The 21,387-nt window shown below is 54.6% G+C and overlaps 2 protein-coding genes across 5 annotated transcripts in view; one reads left to right on the top strand and one right to left on the bottom strand.

The window, feature by feature from the left end:
- The first annotated feature begins 448 nt into the window (after positions 1-448).
- TMEM11 (transmembrane protein 11) lies at positions 449-20,415 on the top strand. The gene is made up of 2 exons (XM_045889689.3): positions 449-7,154; positions 19,529-20,415. The coding sequence occupies exons 1-2, from the start codon at positions 6,949-6,951 to the stop codon at positions 20,043-20,045; spliced, it is 723 nt and encodes a 240-aa protein (XP_045745645.1). The 5' UTR covers positions 449-6,948; the 3' UTR covers positions 20,046-20,415.
- DHRS7B (dehydrogenase/reductase 7B) overlaps positions 7,070-21,387 on the bottom strand; it is an 84,872-nt gene continuing 70,554 nt past the window's right edge. For all 4 annotated transcript variants that reach the window (XM_054511007.2, XM_045889685.3, XM_045889686.3 and 1 more), the window contains one exon: positions 7,070-12,942. The gene's annotated coding sequence lies outside the window, so the exon portion shown is untranslated. The remainder of the gene's footprint in view (positions 12,943-21,387) is intronic.

Below are 21,387 nucleotides of genomic sequence, written 5' to 3'. Positions count from 1 at the left end.
GCCGAAGGCAGTCGCTCAACCAACTGAGCCACCCAGGCGCCCAAGGATTTTATTTATTTTGACAGAGAGACAGCAAGAGCAGGAACACAAGCAAGGCAAGTGGGAAAGGGAGAAGCAGGCTTCCCACCAAGCAGGGAGCCCGATGCGGGACTCGATCCCAGGACCCTGGGATCATGACTTGAGCCAAAGGCAGACGCTTAACAACTGAGCCATCCAGGCGCCCCTAGAGTTTCTCTTTTAAATAACTATATTTCAGGGTTCGAAGAGTGACCCCATTCAAAGAGCAATATTAAGAGTGGACTAAGGATCTGGCACAAATGTCAATCATCACCTCTACCTAGTTCTAAAACATTCTCTCCATCCCCAGAAGAAACCTGGTACCCATCAGCAGTCCCTCCCCACTCCCTCTCCTGACACCCCCCCCCCCCCCCGCCCCTCACACACAACTACTAATCCACTTTCTGTCTAGATTTGCCTATGTGGGCATTTCATATACATGTGACCAGCTTCTTTCATGCAGCATATTTTCAAAGTCCATCCATGTTGTACCATATGTCAGTACTTCATTTTTTATGGCCAAGTGATAGTTCACTGTGGGGATGGACCTTGTTTTGTTTATCTGCTCATCTGCAGATGGACTTTTGGGTTGTTCGAACTTTTGGTGATTGTGAATACTGCTGTCGAGAGCATGGGCGTACAAACATCTTGTTTTGTTTTTGTTTTCAGATTTTATTTATTTATTTGAGTGAGCGAGAGAGAGAGAGAGAAAGAGAGAGAGAGCACCAGCAGGAGGAGGGGCAGAGGGAGAGGGAGAAGCAGACTCCCCACCGAGCAGGGAGCCCGATGCGGGGCTCGATCCCAGGACCCCGGGATCATGACCTGAGCCGAAGGCAGACGCCCAACTGACTGAGCCACCCAGGCGCCCGACAAGCATCTGTCTAAATATGACATTTGCGGGTCACCTCTGTGCTTCGGCCAGGTACTTCTGATTCCACTCCCTGTGATGGCTGGCCTTCCAGTTCTTCTTTCAACCCCTAGGAATCTGGTGGCCCATCCTCTTGGTGGGGTCCCCCTTCTCTCTCCAGGCATCCCCTGGGGCAGGACAGGACTTAAAATAGCGTCAGAGCCCTTCTGCCATTTCCCCCTGCCCAGGCGGGGAATGTAACTGGCCTAGCACAAGCCGGTCCCTCTCTCCGTGTGCGGCCCCCTTGGTTGCCAGCAAAGCCTCTCCCCTTCAAAGGGCTTTACATGCAGCCGTCCACCGGCCCACAGCGTCCCAGCCCAGGGGACCCAGAGCAAGTGGCGTCAGCCCACATGTCCTTGTCTCGAAGCAATATTCCCTCTGCTCTCCAGCTTCTTTTAGGCTGGATGTTGGCAGTGCTCACCACAGGGCACGGAACCTTGCAACATTTGGTGGCCTCAGTCCAAACATGTTCTGGGCAGAGTCATGTCCCCCCGCCCCAAATTCGTATGTTGAAGTTTAGGACCTCAGAATGTGGCTGTATTTGGAGGGAGTCTTTAAAGTGAGCAGGGTAGAGGCGCCTGGGTGGCTCAGTCGGTTGAGCATCTGTCTTCGGCTCAGGTCATGCCCCAGGTGGGATCAAGTCCCACACGGGGCTCCCTGCTCAGCGGGGAGTCTGCTTCTCCCTCTGCTCCTCCCCCGTGCTTCTGCGCTTTCTCTCTGACAAATAAAAAAAAACCTGAAAAAAAATAAAGTGAGTAGGGTGAAATGAGGTCAGATGGGAGGGCCCTGATCCAGTCTGACTGGTGAGTTCATAAGAAGAGGAAATCTGGACACGCAGGAGACACAGGGAGACGTGTGAGGACACAGCGAGAATGTGGCCTGCTACAAGTCAAGGAGAGAGGCCTCAGAAGAAGGCAGCCCCGCTGGCACCTTGATCTCGAACTTCTAGCTCCCAGAATCATGGAAAAAGAACTGTCTGTGGTTTAAGGCCCCCAGTCTGTAGCACTTTGTTATGGCAGCCCTAGCAATGACTATAGGGTAGTTTCAATGTCCTGTGAACATCTGAGATCGCCACTTCCCCTGAGGTCCCCCGGCCCCTGCTTGAGAAGTCAACCTGTGAGTAGATGTCTCACCTACTTCACGCTCCCCAGGAGGCACCTGCTCTCACATGAACTATAACAAGGCACTGTTATCATCAGACCATCTTGGCCCAGTTTGTCCAGGAGCTCCTCATATTAACACCGGAACTCCCGTGTCACCCTCCAGTACCCCTGCTCTGTTTGGCCCAGCCCTGAGTGAGAAGCGGGCCAGGCGGGCTAACGGAGGCAGGGGCCTTGGGCTCGTCCTCCTCTATCAACCTGTGCTGGGTTGTGGGAAGGAGCAGGGTCTGGGTGACACATGGCCGAGTAACACCTCCCACAAAGCGACTGCTGCGCGGCGTCGCTCGCATGCTGATGGCCACCGGTCTCCACCGAGGAGGACGCTGAGATCAACTAGGGGCAACATGTGCCTCTTCCACACTCAGGCCGTGGACCTGGGGCAACTGGTGTGCGATAAAAGAGGCATGAGCCTGCGGTTCCCCAGGAGTATGGGCTGTGCACACACCAGGGCCCTTTCCGTGTCCGAGGTGGGATGCTGATAGGAGGGAGGATTGAGGCTCCCCAGGAACATCCTGGAAGGACACTGGGTTGCTTGCGGCTGGGCTCACGACTGGGCTTGGGCACCACGGAGCACTGGGAGGCCAGCTTCTGTCTCTCCAAGTGCAGAGCATCTGCCAATACAGGCTTTTAGGAAGGGCTTGTTTCAGGTGTCTACCGCTGTGGAACAAGCCACCTCAAAACACGGTCGCAGAAAAGAAGGGCCGTGTCTGTCTGCTCATGGAGTCCGTGGGTCAGGAACCTAGACGGGGCACAGCACATCTGCCCCCAACGTCTGGGGCCTCAGTGGGGGCGTCGTGAAGACTGTGCTGGTGGAGCTGTGGGGAAACAGCCCCTGCTGGTGGGAGTGGAGGGTGCTCGGGCCATTGTTACCAAGGCGACCAGTGCCCACGCCCTCTGACCCAGCAAGTCGTCTTTAGGAAATCATTGCACGGGCACCGGGAAGTTGTGCAAGCACACGGATCGCAGGCCTCTTCGAACAGTAAAACGCTACTGGGAGGCTGCCTGATAAAACCATGGCATCTCTGAGCACGGCATGGCGCGTGCTATTAGATCCGGTGTCTGCCCAGAGTCGTCTCCAGGATACGGGGAAGTGGACACAAGTCACACGGCCTGAGCACAGGATGCCCCCTCGGGGTGACAGGAGACAGCTGTTGGTAGTAGATGGATACGTTTGCCTACGTCGGAGTATCTGTACAAGACACGTAAGAGAGGAACAAGCCACAGCTCCAGCAGGTGTGAAGGACTAGGTCATGGCAAGAGCAGGGTCCGAGAAACCTACCATCACTGCATTTGAATCTGACGCCGTGTGAATACAGTATCCACTCAGAATTAAATTTCTATTTTTAAGATGCTCACTTCTGATGCTCTGAGTCCTAAGTCCAGAGCGTCATGTGAAGACAGTCTACCAGGATGTCTCTGCTGGCTTCCCGGGTGCTGGGAGGCCTGCGAGCACACATACGTCGTGGCCCGTGCTCACCGCAGGCGTGCGTGGTCGCCGTGTGACAATGCGTCTGCCCTGTTCATCCCACCCTGCAAAGCACACTTCGCAGACGCCCCTGTCGGCGACTCGGCCGACAGCCAGCACGGGCAGGGGCTCGGGGGACGGCAGCGAGGGAGAAGCCATCCCGCCCAGGGCGCTGTGGCGCCTCAGGCCGCCGTGGTGACAGGAGCAGCCCCAGGGCTGTGACGCTCAGCTCCTGCTCCAGCAAGTGGGAATCACGGTTCTGGGAAACACGAGCTTTTCTTTTGCTCCCCCCGTCTCAGGGGCCACAGCTGCTCCCGCCGGTTACTAGTCTGTGGGCGTCCTCATTGTCCCCTTGCTTCTCCTGCCCTCCCAACACCTCTGTAAACTCCTTCTGCCTGAAATACCTACAGCAGCTTTGCCCCCGAACTAGACGCTGACTAACACACAGAGAAAGTTACACCCATTTTACAGAGGCGAAAATGGCAGCTCAAAGACAGGAAGTGACTTAGCCGAAGGCAAACCCACTACCTCTCGTCCCTCGCCATGCTCCAGTGAGCCCCGTCCCATTTCTGGAACACATCAAGCTCGCTCACACTCCAGAGCCTCCACGCGGATTCTCTCGGGGCAGAACATTCTGTCTCCAGCTCTACCTGACCACACTCTCTCCACTCAGGTCCCAGGCAAATGTTACCTCTTCAAAGAGATCTCCTCTCACCCCCCCATAGTCTCCAAGTCACTCTACTACATCATCCTGCTTCTTGTCTTCTTAGAAATCCTCTGAAAATATGTGCTTGGTTGTGATCGCACTAGACTGAAAAGCCCATGAGACCAGGAACAGTGTTCATCTTACTAAATGCTGTGTCTCTGGTGCCTAAGAGGGTGACACAGAGTGCACTCAATACTTATTTGCTAAGAATGAATGAATGAAAAGGGTGCTCAATGATTTTTGAGCACCAGCTAGGACCCACCTTTCCCGCTTTCTGTCTGTGAGCAGTTCAAGGGTTTCTTCAGGAGGCTTCACTGCCTGGGAGGCCACAGGACTTCCAACTTCCACCATTCAGGCTGTGCCCTCAATGGGTGCTCAGTTACTACAGGCTGAGTGAACTAACCTGCCTATAAACCTTCCAGAAGACGCCTGGGCAGTAAGAGTGGTCCAGAGGCAACACTGCGGGGTGAGGGGGCTGTGTCTCAGCTCATGTCAGCCGACTGGAAGCAGATGGCCTGCTAGAAGGTAAGTGCAAGAGCCGGGGAGGCGGGACGATCAGCCTAGGTGCACAGCTGTTTGCCTACTTACATTTCCTCTGTGCATTACACATTGGCCTGGGACCTGTCCTCGTTGATGAAGACAATGGCATTTCCAGCCTCCTCCCGAGAGGCGCCACAGCATAGTGTAATCTCTGCAACCAGACAGCTTCGGTTCAGTCCCCGGCACCACTCCTGACCGGCAGGGTGACCTGGGAAAGTCACTCAGGTCCTCTGTGACTCGGTTTCCTCATTTACACAGTAACAATGTTGATAATAACCGCATCGCTTTCCCGTTGTTGTTGTGGAGATCAATGGTTAAGTCACTTAACAGATTTAGAACAGGGCTTGGCGTGACATCACCATCGGCTGTTACCTGTGTAACATGTATGTGCAAGTTCCATACATGAATCATCTTATGTAATGCTCAGAGCAGTCCTTCGAGGAGAGATACTAATATCACCCCCACTCTACAAACAAGGCAACTGAGAAACAGGTTATAGAAGCAGCCCTAGATGCAGAGTGTGGAGCCAGTCTTCACACCCAGCTGTTCTAGAATCCCTAGAGACCCTCTCCACCACCACCCTGGTCCAGAGAGAACGGATCTGTCTGTAGGTAATGACGAGGCAGCGTGATCATCGTTCAGAGGTCTCTAGCCACGTGTCACATACACGCTGGCACTGCGAGGCCGTGTTGTGTGACCTGAGCGGGCACTTCTGAGGTACCAGACAGGCCTGAAGTCTAAAGGATAGCTGGCTGCGAGAGAAAGACATTTTACGGAAAGCACGCATTCGCTCTCCTGGCAAGTTCCAGGCAGGAAAGAGAGGCAGTAGAAGCTGGCGAGATAGACAAACTCCCAACTATGGAGGGGCTTCTAGATTGTGCTGAGGAGCTTGAAGTTCATCATATAGGTAATGAGGGACTGTAAGAGGACTTCAGGCATTTAAATCTATGGTAGAACGTGAGCTGGAAGGAGATACGGAGGCATCCTCAATGCTAAGAGTGCCATCTACACCTGACAGCCCCGTGCCCGGGCGTGCTGAGCTCCGCCAGACTTTTTCCTTTCTCGGAATCTGGAACAGATTTTGACATACAAGAGTTGCTCAAATATTTATGGAACCAACTAACGTGTCCTAACGTTGCCTGTGGAAAACTGGAGAGAGACGACAAGTTCCAACACTGTGAACGCTCCTCCTCCAAGTAGCCCAGAGGTCCGTTGGAGTAGCGTCCATGAATCACTGGGTCGGGTTTCGTCCATCCTGACTCTTCGCGGCAGCGTCCAGGCAGGGAAATGCCACGTCCCGGGCAGGGCTCCCGCCAGGCGGGGTGATTTACCTTGCATATACCCTCAAAGACACCGAAATAGAAGATTGATCATATTCACGTCCCCGCACCAAGGCAGGAGTGGGCTGTGCGGTGGAGAGCAAAGGGCCTAAGTGGCCCTATCTCAGATGGGCTTTTCTCTATAAAGGACCCTGTTTCTTTCATAGCGATGATCACTTTTGGTTCTTTCTCTTCTTTGCTTTGAGACTCTCGATTCCAACAGTCTGTAAGCAGGGACTTTCGTGGCAGAAGGGACCGCGTCTGTCTTGGCCCCACAGCATCCCTGGAGTCCAGGGAAGTCGGGGGAATGCGGCGGGAGTAGCGAGGGCCTCTGAGAAAGGCCGGTGGCGCCTCCGGCCCCTCGGTGACCTGAGTGGGGAGAGGCGGCTGGGAAGGGCGGGTCGGGCCGCCTTCGCGGAGGGCGAGACCCAGCCGGCGGCTGCACAGGCCGGCGGCGGGACGGGCGCGAGGGCGGCGAGCGCGGGTAGGACCGGGAAGCGGCGGGCGGGCCCCACAGAAAGCGCGGCGCCCCTCGGCGACTGCAGCGGGCAGCGGCGGGACGCCTCCCGCGCGGTGCTCTGGGAGTTGTAGGCACTTTCTTTCCACGCTCCAGCTCTTTGCTCCTGAAGCCCAAGGCGCCTGTGACTCCTAGGCTGCGAACTCTGGGAATTTTAATTTCTAAAAAGGTGCTCTGAATAGGACTCTGCCCAGGTTGCCTCCTTCGCTCCGCCCGGTTTGAGGACTACATTTCCCAGGCGACCTCAAAGAGGCGGAGCTTCCGGCGCGCGCGATGCATGGTGGACATTGTAGTCCTGGGGGGCTCGATTTCCACCTCCCGTACAGTCCGGAGCTCTGGCCCGGACTACATTTCCCTTCCGTCCGCCCACGATCCCGAGGCCGCCTTGGCGCGAGACATTTGCGAGCTGAGTGTCTCCAAGATGGCCGCTTGGGGAAGGAGGCGTCTTGGCCCGGGCAGCAGTGGCGGCAGCGCCCGTGAGAGGTGAGATCCGGGGGCCTGTTGCTTTCCCAGGGCGAGTGGCTCCGGAGCCTGGAGGCCAGTGAGGCCTCCTGGGGCTGCAGCGCTGTCCCTGCCTTCGTCCCCGGGCTCCCCTTTCCGCCCACCCGCCCTCCTCGTAGCCCTGCGGGGTACGAGGGGTTCCTGTCCCGGCCGATCCAGGATCTGGGTGGGAGCCGGCACCCGCTCTAGCCCGGCTGAAGCGGCCTCCGCGGAAGGCTCAGGGGAGGTGACGATGGCGGGGCCGGGCGAGGTGGGCCGCGGCCAGAGAGGGGCCGGGCCGGGCCCGGGCCGCGCGGGAAGGACCGGGAGCCCCGCGCAGGCCCAAGGGACCCGCCTAGCATCCGGCGGCCGAAGCTCCCGTCCCGCCTGGCCACGAGCGTGGCATCTCGGCCGCGACCCCTGACGTGGTGAGGAATGGCTCCCGGGAGGGAGAAGGAAGGGAAGCCTTCACCGAGTGGGCCAGCTGCGGGCGGGAAGGGCAGTGCGGTCTGCACGTTTATCAGGCTGGCTTTAACCTTCCCCAGTTTGTCTCCCGGGCCGAGAGCCGGCCGCTTCCTCGAACCCTCGATTCTTGCGACTTTTCGAGGGTTCTCTGCAAGCGCCCCTGCCGTGGAAGTCCTTTAAAGTGACCTTTCCTAATGAATGATGTGTGGGTAGGGAGCTAGGGGCTTGTTTCTTCCGAGGTGGATCTCGATTTGGAGAACTGATTTCTAGAAGATGAGATTGGAATGGTTTTTGTGTTTCGTGTTGAATTTACAGTTTTTGCTTCAGGAAAGCAGTTTCAGCTAGTAGAAGCCACTAGAAGCTGTTCAGCTACTAGAAATTTGGGGAAGGATTTGTATTGGTGGAGTCACCTGGATTCAGCTGCTTTGTCCATTGTGCTGTGGCTTGGTTTGTATAGCCGAGGTCAGCAAGAAAGTTTGTTGTTTGCGTTTTTTTTTTGTCTCTTTGGAGAAGCTTATTACCCAGAAGAGTTCTCTTTCTCTCTCTTCCCCCCCCCCCCTTTCTCTTAACTATCCTCATTATTCGTTTTCTTTGATTCCATCACATACTTGTTGCTGTTGCATGCAGATGGTTTTTTCAGCTCAGAAGATCCTTCCTGTTTGGTAGTTGTGATAGACCAGCTTGCATTTTATTCTTAAGCTCAGAGTTATCCAACGTTGTCTGTTCTGCACTTCCTCTTGTGTGGAAAAGCAGTGAATGGCAAGCAGATAATTTTTGTTTTTCCAACTCCCATGTGCTACTTCTTAGATCAGACCATAGGAAGAAGTTAAAGAAGTGACCTTGATGGTTTCCAGATGGCCTGTAAACCTGCAGACGTTTTCAAATCTTTAATGCGACCATTAATCCTGTTTAGAAAAGCCGGAGTAGCCGGGAGAAAGGCATTTCTCCTTACTGGATAAAAACAGCTGGAAGAGCCAAATAGGAATGCCCCAGACACCATACAAGGGTTGTGCCAGCACGAGTTAAGCTTTTATTGATCTAAGAAATCAGATACTGGGGGTCTTATCTCCTTGGTTGGAGACAGGCATTAATTCAAAACTGAGTCTGCAAACTAGCAGCCCATAGGCTGAATCCAGCCCTTGACTGTTGATCCTCAGGTTTTAAAAAGAATTTAAATCAGTTGCCAATACTTATAAGTTGAAAGATTTCACATAAAACTGTCCTTGAAAAGCTGAGTAGTGGCCGACTTTTCTGGGTCAGGGCAAGTGCTCTCTAGTTCATTACTCACCTGACAGCTTGACTCATTGCGGTTACCTGCCTAGTCTCCCTAGGTGTGCAGGTTGCAACCTTTGGCCTAGAACTGAAGGCTCTGCTCACAAATGCAGATGCTGTATGTCAGCCAGGAATGGGGCATCAAATTTTGTGACTCGGGTGGCCCCACTTCTCCCAGATACTGTGGTGTGTGGCTGGGGGAGACCCTTTCTGTTTGCCTTTGCTGGGAGGCCCTAGCCAGGCTCTGTTGGAGGAGTCATCTGTCTGAGCCCGGTTTCCCTAAGATCCTCCCATGCTGAGCAGGGGATGGAAACATAACCCACTGCTGGGCCAGCTAGCTAACTTCTGGGCACACCTCCATTCCTGCTCAGTGGGTGGAAAGACTGTTTGGGTGGGGCAGGCTGGATTAATTGATTGCCCAGCACCGTAGATTAAGAGGCCCAAGCATATTATTGGCTCTTATGACTGAAATAGGCTGTTTATAGCTCTCTTAAATGAGTTTGTTCCATGTCACATTTGTGCTGACTCAGATCTCAGCTTCACATTGGAAGACCACTTTCCAGAATTGCTTGACACACCCAGCTGGAGTCTGCTTTATGCTGAAAGCGAAGGACACATTGCCTGGTTTGGGGCAGGAGCTGGAGCAGAGCAACACTTTGGGCAAGCTTTCCAGATTTGCCAGTGGCTGTAAACTCCAAGGCATGACTTGTATTTAAAGGCCCAGCCCAGGGCCATACCACCCACTGGCATTACTGACCCCAGCTGTGTATTAATGGTGGTCCACTTTAGAATACACAAGGTGTGAATTCTTTACCTGGTTCTTGAGTCTAGAGCTGTGTTCATTCTGTAGCCACTAGTCACATGTGGCAATTAAATTTAAATTAATTAAACACAGGGGCCCCTGGCTGGCTCAGTCAGTAGAGCGTACAACTCCTGACCTCAGGGTTGTGAGTTCGAGCCCCGCGCTGGGTGTAGAGAGTACTTAAAAAAAAAAAAAATTAAAAAATTAAATAAAAATAAATAAGATGAAAAATTTCAGGTCCTCAGTCACACTAGTCACGTTTTGCTCAGTGGCCACGTGGGACTCGGGGCTACCACGTTGCGTAGGGCAGCTCTGGAACACCTCCATCACTGCAGAATGTTCTAGTGATGCGACAACACTGGTCTAGACTACAAGAGGAGAGGGGTGGAAATAGCAAAATGCCAGCTGCTTGCATGTTGATTTTTCTCTCCACTCCATTAAATCCAGGGACTCACCAGTGTTTGTCATGAAGAACATCAGACTCTGAGCTGTAACCTGAATTCTTGTGCAGAATTCAGCACACTGGCAGCGAGCACACGAAACAGATTGCCGCTTGTCCCGTCGGCGTCTTTGAGACACACTTGCCCATCTAGGAAGGCGCAGTGCAGGTATCTGTGTGTTCTGCCACTTGGGTGCCACCCCGGACCAGCTCACAGACAGTCCCGCCTGTCCTGCTTGGGCTGCTTGTCTTCACTCCCTCAGGGCCTCCGAGCGTGCTTGTTGGAATGTGAGTATAGCCACGTACTCCCAGCGCCCGCTCTTCTCAGCATGTGAAGATCTGCTTGATCTCATTCTGATCATGATGCAAGGCAGCAGCGCTGTTTACAGACCTGGGGTGTTCAGAGGGCCGGGCATGCTGGCCTAAATGCTCAGGTGTTTGGGAGAAGTCACTTCTTGCGGCCCTCCCCTCCCCTGGCTTGTGTGGCCGACTGCCCGTGCTTTTAGGCAGCCGGGTCCGTGGGATTATGTCCACGTCTTTCTGTACCATGTACCTTCTTTCCCAGGACTTGGTCCTCCTTTTTTGACAGCGTTGCTTGAATATGAGAATTGAAGAGATGTGGTCCTGGATGGCTGGTAGAGAGTTTAGGTCCCAGTCCAGCTGAACAGATGGGCCACAAGCCATGTGGGCAGTTGGCTCACATTCCGGGAGTGACATTCTCCTCATTTTGATCTCTTCTTTTCCTTCTAGAGCTGAGGACCCTAAGTGGTCTGGGGTGTTTTTTTTCCTCTTGGAAAACTGCCTTTCCAGCTCTAGTAGGTGGTAAAAACGTTTCTTTCGTCCTGGCCTGGATGAGCCACACAGGTAGAGCTTCTGCACCCGGGTCTGTGGGCGTGTGGGTCCTCCCCAGCTGGCTACCAGAAGGTGGAGTCGTGCACACTTAGGCCACATGTTCTGATCCCGGAAATTGGATATTGCAACTTAAGGTCATCTGTGGTGTTCATCCTCTTAAGGCACGATTTTCCATTTTCCTGGATTGACTGGAGCAGTCTGGTTCCAGCCGCACTACCTTGTGCCTCGGGGGTTTAGTCCTTTAGGCCCCGTTTCAGCTCCATCCCAACTTCCTGAAGAAGGGCGGGATGCTCTTGTATGCGGGGAGGGGAGCAGGAGGCCGAGGCCAGGCCTGAGCTGGGCTTCTCATCCGGGGCCTCGGTGAGCAGGGGCAGTGGGAGGAGGTGGGAGGTCCTCCACGGACCGAACCCTTGGGCACCTCCCAGCTGCCACTGTGTTCGTCCCTGCCAGCAGCAGCGTTATGGGCCGCAGAGTTCTTGGGAGAGCCAGTAATCGCTTAGTAGAGTCGTAGGAGTCCTTTAGCTCAGGGCTGTTCGGTAGGATTTTCTGCCATTAAGAGAAATGCTCTGTCTCTGTGCTGTCCGTTGGGGTAGCCGTTAGCCGCAGGTGGCCGTGGAGTGTTCGAGGTGTGGCCCCTGTGTCTGAGGAACTGGAGTTGTTACTTGACAGTTTTAGATAATTTAAATAGATACAGCTGCGTGGGCCTTACACCGGGGTATGCGTTGCGGCTGTCCCTTGGGCTGGCCTAGCCGACCCCATTCCACCCTCGCTGTGGCACTCACTCGGGGAGACCTAGGGCCTTTGCCCTGCTGGACCCGAGGCAGCGTGGCTTCGAGCAGCAAGGGCTTTTGCCCTTGGCCACAAAGCCAGCGAGTCATCGAGAGGGAAGTACAATCCAGGCCTCCGGACTCCCGCACTCGGTGCACTGTGTTCTCATTCCCACGGCAGGGCGCAGTGCACCTCCCAGAGCACCGGGGAGAAGCGTGTGCTCTCGTGCGGGGCTTTCTCTGAATCAGACGAACCTGCCAGGGGCCTGTGGAAGTTCCTTGGCCTGTTTGGAGTCATCCTCAACATCTGGGGCTACGTGCCTGTGCCTTTCTGTCCGAAGGGGCCTTTCAATCCACAACATAGATTCCTCCTGCTTTCTTTGGCAATTTTTGGTTAGCCAAAAGTGGATTCTAGATCTGGGGGGTAGAGGTAAAGTTCAGCACCTCACAGAGCACAGGTAATGGAGTGGCCACATGCTTAGTAGGTGGAAAGCAACCTGACATATGGACCTAGTTTAATTTTTCACCCACCTGTTCTCTTAATTACCATAATTGTTTTTCCCCTGCCACTCATTTCGAATGTGCTTCCGCTGATGTCTGCTGGTAAGGTGTCCCATTCAGGCCCGGTGCTGGGGTTGCTGTGGTGAAAACCCAGTCTGCCTCCACAGAGCTCCGAACTGACATCCGTTGTGTTTCAGACGGGAGCTCGCAGCCCGGGCCTGCCTGGGAGCCCAGGACCTGCTCCAGGAAGTGGGCCCAAAGCAAGGCCTTCTGCTACAGTTAGATTAGCCTCTTCCGGTTCTGCCAGGACCAGAAAGTGATGGTGGCCTGCCCGGCCCCTTGGCCAGTGCTTGCTTGAGCCGACAGGGAAATGGAATTTTCCTCCTGCTCACTGGCAGGATGGCAGGGGGCTGAGACCAGCAGGCTACGTCAGCCACGGGATGCTGCCTGTGCCCAGACTCGCGGCGGTGGGCTCATTCCCTGGCAGCACGGGCTTCTCCGCAAGCACGGAATTGGGCTCCCTCCGCTCACCTCGGCCATAGACGGTCCACGGCTGTGGGGTCTTGTCACCCCGAGGGATACGGGGCTGTCAAGCAAGAGTTTTCTTTTTTTCAAGAAAAAGTTGGCCATTAATTTTTCCATTATGAAAGAAGCACATGTGTATTTGTTTTCTTCTTTGAGAAAGACAGAAACCTATGAAGGAAAATAAAATTTTAGTCAGCTGTTAGGCCACCATCCGAAGAAAGCCATTGTTGACTTTTCTTTATGGATAGCATCTTTGATACTTCCCTCCAGATGTTTTGTGTTGGATTTTAAAAAACTGTATGTTACACACATCAAAAGTATGTTCCTAACGTGAAAAGTCATAAGCTTACTGCCATGTGTCTGGCCCCTGAAAACATTACCCCCCATGAAAGATGCCAGTCACAAAAGGCCGCAGACATGATAGCGTTTATATGGAAATGTCCATATAGGTGAGTCCGTCGAGCCAGTAAGTAGACTGGTGCTTGCCAGGGGCTGGGGAGGCCTGGGGGAGGTGGGAAGCGATGGGGTTTCTTTTTGGGGTGATGGGGATACTCCAGAATTGCTCGTGGTGCTTGCTGCACAATGCAGCGAAGGCGCTGAGCCACTGAATTGTCCACTCCAAGTGGGTGAGTTGTGCGGCATGTGACTTCTATCCATAAAAAGTACAAATCGAAACCACAGTGAGCTCTCACCTCACACCCATCAGGATGGCTACAATTACAAACAAAACAGAAAATTATAAGCATTCCTGAGGTGGAGCGGTTGGACCCCGCATGCCCTTTGGGTGGGAACGTAAAGGGGTGCAGCCGTGGGCAGTGTGGCGGTTCCGCAGCCGTCGGGAAGTGGAATCACCACGCGATCCAACAGTTCTGCCTCTAGACACGTATCCAGAAGAATTAAAAGCAGAGACCTGAGCAGATCATTTTATACTGTGTTCACAGAAACAGGATTCCCAGTAGCTAGAAGGTGGAAGTAGCCCAAGGGTGATGGATGAACAAGTATAGAGACGTACAATGGACTAGTCTTTATTCATCCTTGAAAAGAAAGGAAATTCTGACTCACGCTGTAGAACGTGGGTGAACCTTGAAAACATCACATCGAGTAAGCCAGTTGCAGGACAAATACGGTACGACTTCACTTAGTGTGGTACCTAAGGTTGTCCAGCTCAGAGACACAAAGTCGGGGGGTGGGGAGTGGGGGCTGTTGCTTCACGGGGGCAGAGTTGCCATTTTGCCAGCGGAAGGCATCTCGGAGATTGGTTGCACGGCAGCGGCAAGGTGCTGAACGCTGCTGAACTGTGCACTGAACAAACGGTCAGGACGGTACGTTTTATGTGGGTTTCACCGTGATTTGGAGACACAGTAAACCCGTGTGTTCACCGCTCACTAGCGTCACCCTGGCCCACGCGTCCCTACCGGCAGGCAGAGGCCCCCTCGCTCATGACTCGTCATTTCCTTGCTGTTCTTCACAGTTAGCACACGTGAGGACGTTCCTCGGTAGCAGCGTGTCCTTCGGTTCTGTGTGCTGCACACGCGTGTGAGTGTGCGTCTCCATGTTACCGGCTTCCTCCTCCACCTTACGAGGGAGGGATTCCGCTGTGCCTCCTTTCTCGCTCTGACGGAGGAACCGCCCGAGGTAGCCAGCTCTTCGCGTCAGTGCTGCTCGGAACGTTTGTGCACAGCTCTGACTTCTGGGGCGGGATCTCCAGACTTTGGGGATCCCGTGTGTGAGACTACTTTTGTCATTCCGGATTCCTCGAGACCAGCTTCCTGATGGCATAGGGGACCATGGGGCCACATGCTGGGCAGGCTGCCAGGGGCAGAGGGGGTGCCCACATCCGGGGAGCGGGGTTCATCCGGCTGCTTCTTCACTGTGGCCACCTTTCCACCGGAAAGCCCGTGTTCGCAGGGGATTCCTCTGATGACCGTTGCCTGACGACCTCCGGAGTGGATTCAGAGGAGAGGGGTGGGTCTCAGGCCCACTCTGGTTGAAGGCAGAGGGAGGGAGGCCAATTCAGGAGCCCCAGTGACAAGTGCCCACGACCCTGAGGCAGCGTCCACAGCAGCCCCTCCGGCTCAGATGAGAGAGCATCAGCTCTGCCCCACAGGCTACTTAAGGGCCCCCCAGGCAAACTGACCTCAGCATGGGCAGAGGGAGTTGAGCATGAGCCTGTACCGTAAGTCCCACGGATCGTGCTAAATTCGACTCAGAAGTTATGTGGTAGAAGAGCTCCCTTTTCTTCTCGGAGCCAGTCCTTTCCTCTCCCCAGTGATGGTCATAATTCTCAGGTCTTTGTACATCCAGGAATGTTCTGTGTGTTTAAAAGCAAACATACACCTTTTTTTTTTTAAGATTTTATTTATTTATTCGAGAGAGAGAGTGAGAGAGCACAAGCCGGGGAGGGGGGAGCAGAGGCCCTGCTGAGCAGGGAGCCCGATGCGGGGCTTGATCCTGTGACTCCAGGGTCATGACCTGAGCTCAAGCAGACGCTTAACCGACTGAGCCACCCAGGCACCCCTAAAAGCAAACCTAGCTTTTGAAAAGTACACTAAAGATAACGTACTATAATCACTGTTCTGTACTTGCCTTTGTCACTTTATTTCTTGGATACTTTTCCATCAGTTCTCTTTCTCATTTTACATGAACTTTTTTTTTTAAGGTTTATTTATTTGAGAGAGAGAGCGCCAAGTTGGGGGGAGGAGCAGAGGGAGAGGAGGTAAGGAGGCTGTGCACTGAGCACAGAGCCCGACTCACGGCTTGATCCCAGGACCCTGAGATCACCACCAAGAGCCAGACGCTCAACCAAGTGCACCACTAGCCACCCCTACATGAACTCTGTTATGGACTCTTGAAAAGCAAAAATAGAGTCTCTTAGGAAGCTCCAAAGACTCCAGTTACCTTTTTTGTTTTTTTTTAATCTGCATTTGTGTGCCAGGGCTCAAGTTAGGGGTTGGCTGGTGATGGTCTAAAATTGTTCAAGGCCACTGGGTCCTTCCTTAGTTGGGGGACGTGTGACCCGGAAACAAAAGCAGGCCACACGTGAGTGGGCACTGGAGTAGCCAGGTGGCGGGAGACACGGCTCTGTCTTGGGAATACTCGGCCACCAGGTTTGTGAAGTAACAGCCCATGACAACCATGCGGACTGAATCCAGTGGTCCAGGCAGCTATTAAAACCTGTAATTGCAGGGACAGGAACCCCAACTGCCACAGCCCAGGCGGGAGGAGTAGACGCTGAGTGCTTGATGGGTGGCCTCTTAACAGGTGGGGCCTCCGATTGCACGCGCGCGTGTGTGTGTGTGCGCGCGCACATGCGTTTTGAGCCTTTGTGTGTCCTGTGTGTAGCGTATGGAATCCTGGAAAGGGCCCGACCTCAGATTACGTGGTTTGGCAGTGACACGAGACTGCGTGCGCGGACTTTGGGAGTTGTGCCTCGGCTTCAAGAGCAGGATCCGTGCGCGTCGGGGCCGGGAGCGCGGCTCTGCCGGCTGGGCGGGCTTCAGAGGCGGGCTTGTCTGAAGGCGCCCGGAAGGGACTTCGGTGCGGCGGGTGGATGGAGACGGGTAGCAGTGGGGTGACCCGCCCCCAGGAAGCTGTTGCGGCTTCAGGAAGCTGTGGCACGCTTTCGCAAGGCTGGGTGTGCGTACTGGATGAGCACCCTCGTGTGCACTGTGGCGGTCATGACTGCCCGCGGCCAGAACGCAGACGGTGACCCGCTGTCCGTCCCTGTGCTGTCGGGCCTGACGCTGGGCACGGGACGACAGCAGTGAGGCAGGAACCTGGAGGCTTGAGGAGGCCCATGGGCGGCGTGGCTGTGGATGCCAGCTGGGCTTACAGAAGAGAGGGCAGCAGGGGGCTCGGGGACGGCGAGGTGGGATCTGCCCACGCATGTGCTTCCAGAACAGAGCGGCCGGTTCCAGGTGCTGGGGTTTCACCTGGCGTTTTCTTACTGGGCCTCACGACGTTCAGGGTGGCTCCGATCTGCTGGGCGCAGAGGGCACTCTATGCTAAGGTAGATTTGGGCTTTGGGCAGGAACATTCTGTGATCCCAACCTTGACACCTACGTTTTGCTTTGAATGTTCTGGGGGGACTTCGTGGCCAGAAAGGCATCCCTGGCCTCGCTTTGGTAGTCGGTGGGGACGCGCACTGACTTGGAAGCGCCTCGTCTTCACATCTTGAGAACACAAGGGAAGTCGGGGCTGCCTGGGAGCGAGTCCTCTCCCTGGTCCTGCGCACATGGGGCCAGTCAGCCCATGGCCAGTGACTTCCATTTCTGCTGTGACTTTTCCAGCCAGCGTGAGACCCTGCCTGGGAGTAAGAACTGAAACAAGCTCCATCTCCCCTCCCTGAATTCAAACCAAATGCAGGCCTTGAAAGGGAAAACCCTCCTTTTCCCGTTGCATCAACTTCCGGTGGATTCCTCCGGAAGCAGCTCATTAAGTCCTCCTGGAGAGGCGGCCCCGACTACTGGCTCCCTACTGGCTCAGCGTAGCTGCCCTGGCAATGTCCCACGTTTAGGAGGCGCCTGTCCGACCCCCAGGGAACGACTTCTCCCCAGTGCACACCGTTTAATTAGGGCCTGTGCTTTAATTAGGAGGCTCCCCTGCGCCCACCTTAATTACAGTTACTTTTTCAGAATAAAGAGTTGCCTCTGCCCAAGTCCCAGCCAGTGCCTCCTGCTAAAGTCCTTCCCACCTGGGAATGGAGGCCCCTCCCCCTGCACTTGGGGGCACATTACCAGTGACCTTCCGATGATGCGACCACGGGGAAAGTATTTGAGCAGTTGTTTTTCTAACAGAGTGAAACGCTCTGCCTCTTAGGTTTGCTTATTTGTTGGCTGCAGGTAGTTTTTATCGTGTTGAATCCTGCCTGGGAGTGATAACTGGAAGGAGTGCTCGGATCACGTGTCCTTCCTCCTTGAAGTATACCCCCAGCAATGCAGTTTTCACCACACTTCACGTGTCGTTTCGCCTTTGAAGGAGGGCTAGGACCTAGAGGTTCTGGGGTGACCTTGTTTTAAAAGCCTTCACTTGGCCTTAATGTGCACAGGCCCTGACGAGGAAGCTCTGAGCCCGGCTCCCCTGTTGCTTTCCTCGGAGTGGCTGCTGGGTGTGCGTGCCCGGGATGTGGGCAGCTGGTGGCCTTGTGTCCTTGAGCACTTAGGGCTGTGCTTACTCGGACAATCAGAGCTCAGGTGGATGGGCTGCGATCACCTTTGTATGGCTCAGTACACTTGCCCGGAGCCCCAGCCAGAGGGGCGTGGGCTTGGGTGCGGGGAGCAGTGAGCACCAGAGCGAGACGGGGGCCCCTGGACCACCTCTCCTTTGTAATGGTCTGAGCAGCCCAGGGACCAGGGGCTGCTGAAGGGAAGGGGCTGTTTTTCACCGAAGCATGTGGAGGGTGCTCTGCACTGCCTGGTAAGAGGGTTAAGTGACTTGATCCAGCTTCAGGAGCTGTGTGTAGCAGTGTCCCCCTCGGAGGCTGGTATAAAGAAGGCTTTTTACTGGATGAACTGAGAACACAAAACTAGAAGAAACTGTACACGCTGGACAGCGGTATGGAAATTCAGAAAGATCTGGACAGGCTGAAACAAGCCAAATGGAAATGACAAGGCGTGTACAGGTCTATATTTAGGTTTGCCCATCAGGGGTGTGGAAAGATTCTGCTTTGGATGCGAAGTTTGCACCGGAGAGAGGTCAACAGAATCCCGAAACAGCCTAAAATGCCCCCGGGCCCATGGTTCACAGCCAGCTCTGTGGCCTGGATTCACGGCTGAGCCGTCCCTGAGCCTCCAGATCTGTGTTCCGCCAATGACGGTCAGGTCACCCATCCCTAGTCCCACAGGGAAGTTGGATCAGCTCAGCCACTCAAAGTGGGGCTTTGTGAACAGTGTTTTTTATGTGAGTGAGAGGAGCTTTACTGGCAATAAATACAGAGTCGTGGAGGCACAGGGTCAGAATGGGTGGGAACCTCTGGGGGGCCCTTCATATATCCCCCTTAACACTGAATATCATTGTCACGGTTCTTGAGGCCTTGTCTTTTCCTAATTAAAGCAGAGGGCTTCTTTTTCTAAGCTGTGTGCTGGTGTTCTTGGGGCTGTCGGCCTCGGGTGCTTTGTGCAGTTCGTCCTCCCGTGATGGCCAGAGTTGTTTTGTTCTCAGTCATCCGAAGCGAAGATGACCCTGTCGGTCTGTTGTTCTGCAGCGCAGGGATGACGACTTTTGAACCTTGCAGAGGGCAGAGTGTTGGGCACTATCGGCCTTGGATCTGTTGGTTTCCATCGAAGAATCCTCCCCCTTGCGTCGCTCTGGTTAACCAAAGGCACGGTTCCTCCAGCCGACCTCGGGCCTCTGTGTGGGTGTGATTCCGGGCCGAAACATTCTGTCTTCCTTGGGGCTCCTCTGCACACTCAGCTCTGTCCGTGTGCAGCCTTGGGCTGACCGCCAGGCTGGTACACACTGCAGGTGGTCATGTCCTTAGAGATCTGGGTATTCCTCCTCCTGTGTCTCTCTACATTTCACTATTTTCTCTGAGGAAAAAAAAAAAATTCTTTAGTGACTACCTTGTGTATTGGGTTCCAAGGAAGATCAAAACATAAGCGAGACGTGGTGCGCTCACGAGCTTGGGCTCTCTGATGAGCCTGAGGCCCAGGCTTGGGCCACGGACTTGTCCCCAGCGTCTGAGCACAGAAGTGGGGTGGGCGCTGCTCAGCCTGACCGTCTCACTGTCTCCTCTTTCTCCCCCTCCCCCCCCAAGGGTGAGCTTGTCGGCCACAGACTGTTACATCGTGCACGAGATCTACAATGGGGAGAACGCCCAAGACCAGTTCGAGTACGAGCTGGAGCAGGCCCTGGAAGCCCAGTACAAGTACATCGTGATCGAGCCCACACGCATCGGCGACGAGACGGCCCGCTGGATCACCGTGGGCAACTGTCTGCACAAGACCACCGTGCTGGCGGGCACCGCGTGCCTCTTCACCCCGCTGGCCCTGCCCTTAGATTACTCCCACTATATCTCCCTGCCCGCCGGCGTGCTCAGCCTGGCCTGCTGCACCCTGTACGGAATCTCCTGGCAGTTTGACCCCTGCTGCAAGTACCAAGTGGAGTACGACGCCTATAAACTGTCCCGCCTGCCCCTGCACACACTCACTTCCTCCACCCCGGTGGTGCTGGTCCGGAAGGACGACTTGCACAGAAAGAGACTGCACAACACGATAGCCCTGGCCGCCCTGGTGTACTGTGTAAAGAAGATTTACGAACTCTATGCTGTATGATCTCAGTAGTGCAGGGAGAGAAGCAAATGACCCGGCCCACGAGACACACCCCGAGTATTCAGATGGCCCCAGTAACAGTTTTTGCTCTGTGAGGCGGCGGAACCTGGGAAGGGGTTTTGTTTAATATTTGTTATTTAAAAAAAAAATAACACAGATCACAGGTGTACTAAGGGTTTTTCAACTCATTACACTAAGATGTGGATTTCCAGAACCCACAGGGGGTCTGAGCGGGCGGTGGAATGTGGACAGCAGCAACGCTACTGAGGGGGTAGGAGTGCGCTTGTGGGGTGGGGGGGACGTCTTTAAGTCTGTTGTTTAACTGTACCATCCAGAGCCAACCAGAAGCTATTGACCATTAAAATTATGAGAATTTCAACTTCAGGTGTCTTGCTGTGTCCATGACCACCTGCAGCTGCTGCGGGCGGCTGCTTGCTCGTGGGAGCTGTGGGCACCATGCGAGCCCGCCGGCCCTGCTCCTTGCTGTGGCCTGGTGTCACCGTCCGCGGCAAGAACAGGCCTCTGTGAATGAGGCCTGCCCAGGCCCCTCCCAGAGCGCTCTCACCTCATGCCGGCCTCGTTTTCAAGGCGGGGACGTGGTGGGATCCGGTGACGAGCCCTAGAGGTCACTGGGTTTCCGTGTGGGGCCACGTGGAGAACAGGCCTGGGACCTCCTGTCCAGAGATTCTGATTTAGAAGGCCCCACGGGTGAACACTTGTATTTTTTCAAAGCATTGAAGCTGTTCCTGATGTGGACCCCGAGTTTGAGCCCAGGGCCCCTCCCAGCGGTCCCATTCCACAGGAGCCAGTCCCGCGCCCCTCCCTCACAGCAGAGGGCATGTCGCACCCCGTCCTCCATATCCCTCGAAGGTGTTGGGTAATTAAAAAAATCTTCCCTTCCATAAAGATGTCAGGTCCCCCGCCTTACGTGCAACCTTCCCGAGGCCTGCTCTCAGTCCTCCCTGAGGAGCTACATGGCACTTCCTTCTGAAGGGTCCATCTTCAAGAAGCAGTCTAGTTTTAAAGGCCACATCGGGAAGATCGGATACCAGAGAATGATGAAGGGGTACATGGGAAGGCGTCAAGGAGCTCAAGTGGGCGATTGGTCCGTTTATTATGAGGGGAGATCCAGAGCTTTTAAAAGACTTCACAATGGACTGTGGTCCATAGACTGTGAACTTTAATTCCAAGAGGCCTAGAAATACTAATCACTCAGGTGAATGCTGGGTGGCAAGATGGTGTTGGGGGCACACTATAGCTTACATGGCAGTCTGGCCATCGGCAACAATGCTCGATCGGTAGTGATCCCAGGCACAGGGTCTCGACGTGCAGAGCCCACAACCCC

Source organism: Mirounga angustirostris, unplaced genomic scaffold (genome assembly GCF_029215605.1).
Source record: "Mirounga angustirostris isolate CCGP_5_RB_7025 unplaced genomic scaffold, mMirAng1.0.hap1 SCAF_17, whole genome shotgun sequence".
Classification (NCBI taxonomy): domain Eukaryota; kingdom Metazoa; phylum Chordata; class Mammalia; order Carnivora; family Phocidae; genus Mirounga; species Mirounga angustirostris.
Note: the sequence above shows the minus strand (reverse complement) of the source record. Positions and strands in the feature narration are given on the sequence as shown.

Coding starts and splice junctions, on each gene's coding strand:
- TMEM11 (XM_045889689.3), top strand. CDS start 6,949: ATGGTGGACATTGTAGTCCTGGGGGGCTCGATTTCCACCTCCCGTACA. Junction 7,155..19,528: donor GGCGGCAGCGCCCGTGAGAG/GTGAGATCCGGG, acceptor TCCCCCCCCAAG/GGTGAGCTTGTCGGCCACAG.